A 5281-nucleotide genomic window follows, 5' to 3' on the forward strand; every position below is an offset into this window, starting at 1 on the left:
ACTCAGTGTTTCCAAAATTAGTAGACTTTATGGCCAGAAGAGACCTTAAGAGCATCTCATCTAACCCCCTGCATATCATAGGCTTCCTGTATAGTACAATAGTGACTTTTTGGGCACACACATTCCAGAAAGGCATCTAGTCTTCATTCAATGACATCAAGAGATGGAGAATCCACCACTTTCCCTTTTAGTGAGGGCCAGGGGGCTCCATTTCCCCTTCCACTAGCTCCCCATTTACAGTGAGCCAGAGCAGTACCTGCAGCAGGGAGCGGGAGTTGCTCATGGCCTCAGAGGCACAGCCCCTGCAGTGTCTCAGGCACCTGGCGCAAGTGCCGGATGATGCGGAGCTGGTGCATCACTTTGGCCGTGACGTCCTCCTGCTGCAAGGGAACGAGAGCTTGTCAGAGGGTATGTCTACACTACAGGATTAATCCGAATTTAGATAATTCGAATTTGGGAAACAGGTTGTATAAATTCGATTGTGCGCGGCCACACTAAGCACCTTAATTCGGTTTTAAACCACATTAATTCAGTGGTGTGCGGCCACACTACCCCATTAACTTAAACACAGTAATTCGGTGGTGTGCGTCCACACTAACCCTAATTCGAATTAACAAAATCGATTTAGGCTCTACTCCGTTCGTCGAGGTGGAGTACAGAAATCGATTTAAAGGGCCCTTTAATTCGAATTAACTGGCTCTGTAGTGTGGACGGGTGAAGGGTTAATTCGGATTAAGGCAGCTAAATCCGAATTAAAGTCCTAGTGTAGACCAGGCCAGAGACTCAAACGCCACGAGGAATCAGGGGGAATTAAGGGCACCTGGAACCAGCAGTATTTCCACCAAGCACCTGCCCACCACGGAGGGATGAATTCATCTCCTGAACCCCAGAATGGAGTCTTCTTGTCCTTTCTAGTAACCTCCAGTGCCAACCCCCCTCCTTGTAGGGTGAGCTCCTGCTACCTCCCCCTCAGTGCCCTTGACAGCTGTTCCACCTCCAAACCACAGCTTGTCACATGGTGTCTCAATAAAACTAGATTTGTATTTCCTACATTTTCCCCATCCTCCTGCACATTTGAGGAAAGTCATGTGTGCTTTCTTTTTGTTTGGTCATCTTGTAATTTATATTGTACTCCTCACTTCAGTATCTGAATTGTTTAAGGAGTGTTTGGAAAGATTTTAGCTCTAAAAATCTGCTAATGATCCTGCAGAGCAAATCCTGCAGTGATTTTTTGACTGAGCTAATTTTGTATTCCTCTTAAGGATAAGTACATGACACAAAAAATGAAATAAAGTTTTATTGCAGTGTAGACATACACTTAGGTGCCCTCTGTTTAGCCCTTATTAGCACGTCAATGTTGTGCAGTCAGTGCTAGAACGGGCGTCACTACTGTTTTTTCAGAGATTATGATTTGAAAATGGAGTGGGACTGATCCATCAGAGCTGATAAAGTATGGCACTTGTATGAGGTGGAACTGAAATAGTTTGTGCATTTTGTTAGCATCGTGTATCTTTTATTGGAATGAAGAGATTGTATTGATACTATAGATTATTAACCTGGGCCTGATTTGGCTCTCATTTACATTGGTGTAATTCAGTTCACTTGCTTCAGATTTACGCTGTTGTGAATTAGATCCGAATTGACTCCATTTCATCCCTTACAGTTTATCAGTATGGGAGTGTTAATGATGCTCCAGTTACAGTGACTGTCACTGAACATAAAGGACAGGGAATTCTCTCATCCCTTCCTCAAGGAGCTGGACTGCAATGACTAGAAGATGGTTTGTGTGACCCAGATACCGGGGCGGGGGGGTTACAAGGAGCCCTGTTTGCACAAGGACCCCAGTAGCTTTCCCCTCCCTGCCGTTTCTGAGCCGGGCGCGCGGGCCTAGCCAGCAGCGCTCACAGCGTTGGGATCGGGCGGCGCGCTGCCCCCAAACACGCAAGCCCGGTGGGTTCCGATGGCTGCTCGCCTCTGATTGGCTGGAGAGGTAGCCAGTCAAGGGGCTGGGAGCAGCAGGCCAATCGGCTGGCGCTGGTCGTTCCGCCCAATGAGAACCCGAGGAGCGGCGGTTCGAAAGAGCGGCCTGTGCTGCGGCGCAAGGAGCGGTTACAAGGCTCGGGCCGCCTGCAGTGGGTAAGGGGGGGTGGCCAGCCACGCCGGGGGCAGCGGGGTGTCCCCGTCCGGGCTGCGGGTCCGGCTCTGTAGCTGGGCCGCCGCGAAGCTGCCCGGGCCTCGTGACGCAGCCGTTTCCCCCGAGTTACGTGAATTCGGATTAGGCGCCTCCGTGTAGACTCGCGCTGGTGTGGAACTGGCTCTGTCGGGTCAGCGGGTGCTCGGGGGTGGGCTGCAGGAGCGGCGCTGGTGCAAGCGGGGCGGCCCCTGTGGGACCTCGGGCCTGGCAGTGCCGGGAGGTTGGGACCCGAGTCCCCCCGGTTACAGAACCTGAGGCACGAGGTGCCTGGGCTGCCGTGGCCTGGCGGGCGCTGCGCGGGGAGCCCTGGGGGCGGCAGGGGGAGGCGCGGGGGGCGGGACACCCGGCTGCTGCTGCTGCTGTAACCAGCAGAGTGGAGGGGCGGCGCCGCTCGGGTGTGTAGCGAGCCCCGTAGCGGACTTGCTGTCCTCATCGGTCTTTATACCCGCGCTAGGCGGCGCGCTACATGCCACTGTAAGGGTAGAGGGAACTAGGGAGAGGAAGGGACAAGGCCCAGCAGAGTCAGGAGCAGACCCCAGGTCTCCTGAGGCCCAGTCCTGTGTTCTAGCCACCAGGCTGTGCTGCCTCCTTTAATCTCACCTGTAGCTAAATCGGTGCAGCTCTGTGTGTAGACAAGCCCCAGGTTTAGCTAAATCAGTTCAAAGCGGACCTAAGCCAGTGCTAAACTGGTTGAGGTTCACCTTTGCTGGGGGCTTGCAGTGGTTTAACAGGGCTGATTTAAAATTAATTTTGTTAAGCCAGTACAGTTTCTTTCCTATAAAGAAGACCAGTGATGAGCTGGAGTTTGCACCAAACTAATATACAATTTAACCCTATTTCAAACTCAGCTGGTGCAAACCCTGGCTTGCCCTTGTCTATTGTTCAGGATCAGTGCTGGCGCAGCTACAGTGATGGCTGCATCAGGACTAGTCCTAAACAGACAAGGCCTGCAGACTTGTGGTGTCTCCACTAGTGAGTTTATTATTTGTTTTATTATTTTTTTAGTTAATGGCCGTACTGTAAGAAACTTACACTGGAACCTGTACCCCTTGTCGTCTCCTATTTCTCTGCCTCCCAGCTTTTTCTATATCTTTTCCCTTTGGCCTGAAACTCTCATTCACAGTTTAAGCCCAAAGATATGTGGGTTTGATTTTTTTTTTTTTAACTTCCCTTTCATTTTGGAGGATGCAGAAATTTTACAGAACCATCGGGGCAGGACACAAAATGTTTGTTTTTAATTTTTTTATTTTAACCCTCAAAGATGTGCTCTGGAGCTCAGAATTTAAACTTGTCCTGCAGAGTCCTAAGTGTTGATTACAGCCTTTGACATGTCTGAAGTAAAATGTTGCATTGGTCATGGCAGTTGCCTGTTGTAATTCTTTGCGATGTTACTTGCTTTGGCAGACAATCCAGGAAGTCTGCAGCTCAGATTTTCTCAGGATCTTCCAAGTGCAATTCTACTTTGAAAATTGACTGTAAAAATGGCATCATGAGGTAGGTTCCATGTTTAATGACTCTCAGTGACTCAAGATAAAATGCTCATTTTATAAGCAACACCTTGATTTTTCTAACTACAAGTCTTGCAAATTTATATTGGGGATGTAAAAGCAAAGATGGGTTCTTTCCAATTATCTCAGAGCCAAAATGTTCTTCAATCAGAATTTTGGCAATTTTAAGTTTAGTATCAGTGATCAAGGCCATAAATCTGTTGATCAGTGACCCAGAAGACAATCCAGCTTTTCCACTATTGTACTGGCTTTTCAGGGCTAACAACGCAATACACTTTAGTCAGTTAAGTAAATAGATTTGATTCTGAATACACAAGTAGAGCAGATCTGTTGAATAAGTAGGTGGCATTTTTACAGTATCTTTCCTGAGTAGAACTGTACTTCAGATGGAGCTTTGTCTCAAATTATATGAAAATAATTATACTTTTAAAAGTTACTTTTTTTCTTTCTTGGGATATTGTAAAGAAGACTTTTCAGTACTTTGTTGTTAATCTTTCGTGTTATGGGGGTTAAAGAAAGTTGATTTTTTTTTCTTCACGTTTTCCTTTGACTACGTGTGACGCTTTTTACGACTGGGAGAAGACATGGAGACAAGGAAATTAGATGGAAGTTTCTTTAAAACTGCCCTGAATAAAGATGAAGTTGAAAATATTCTCAGTGAAATTAGTAATCTTAAAATGACTGAGAGAGGGAATGGCAATAAAAATAATGAAGTCAAATGTGAAAGCCTTTGTCCAGCTCCTCAGAACATTCGGTGTCTTGGTCTGCAAACTCCAAGAACTCCTGCTCCAGGGATCCTACAACTGTTGCCATCTCAATCATCTGATTTCATGGGAGAAGAATATTACTCTTCAAAAAAAATCCCCAAATTAGGAGAATGGAGTATAACAACTCTTAAAGACAATATTATTCCCACAGGGAGAGAACTTCCTCGTACCCCATTCTGCACAAATCAACAAGGGAAATTGTTACTAGAATCTTTAAAGGACGATACAGTACTGAATGAGAGACATTCAACAGGTGTCGTTGGACCTAGTCATTCAGAATGTGAAACACTTAAGTTACAGATTGATGCTGATGTGCTGGAGAAACTTTTGAGGGAGGAGACTTCTGTAAAGACTCGTGCCTCAAATGCATGGGTTTACACTAGGAAAAAAGATTCCATTTGCCAATGTATGCAGCAGCCTGATGACAACCACATCATCTCTGGCCATACAGAAAATGGCAAGGAGGTGGCACCACCTCTAGTTGAGGATGAGGTAGGATGTCTTCTTTCAGTTACTTTAGAGCTACTATTGTGTCTTGTGCAAATAATGGTCTTATAAAATTATTTACCTGCAGTTTCAACTCTGTCATAAACATGCAACTTGGGGGAGGAATCCAGTAGTTCTGCAGACATGTGGGCACGTCTGTTGAAAACACTGTTAAACAGTTCTCTTTCCGGTGACCTTTGAGGTTTGACAATGTAACACTGAAACCCTACCAGTAATCTTAGTCTTTGCAAATCAACTTGATCAGTGCCAGAGGTCAGTTGTTTTCCTTTGTCTATAAATAAAAACCTGGTGGGAGAAGATGAGAT

General features: G+C 46.4%; 1 protein-coding gene across 1 annotated transcript; it reads left to right on the plus strand.

Annotated features, from left to right (window-relative positions):
• The first annotated feature begins 2670 nt into the window (after positions 1-2670).
• On the plus strand, positions 2671-5027 carry LOC112122804. The gene is made up of 2 exons (XM_024221520.3): positions 2671-3688; positions 4285-5027. Exon 2 carries the CDS (start codon positions 4287-4289, stop codon positions 5025-5027), a length of 741 nt encoding a protein of 246 aa, XP_024077288.3. The 5' UTR covers positions 2671-3688; positions 4285-4286.
• The last annotated feature ends 254 nt before the right edge of the window (positions 5028-5281 follow it).

This window comes from Terrapene carolina, unplaced genomic scaffold (assembly GCF_002925995.2).
Source record: "Terrapene carolina triunguis isolate 2854851 unplaced genomic scaffold, T_m_triunguis-2.0 Scaffold13915, whole genome shotgun sequence".
Lineage (NCBI taxonomy): Eukaryota > Metazoa > Chordata > Testudines > Emydidae > Terrapene > Terrapene triunguis.

Excerpts from the sequence above, each read along its gene's own strand:
- LOC112122804 (XM_024221520.3), top strand. The coding sequence starts at position 4,287 with ATGGAGACAAGGAAATTAGATGGAAGTTTCTTTAAAACTGCCCTGAAT.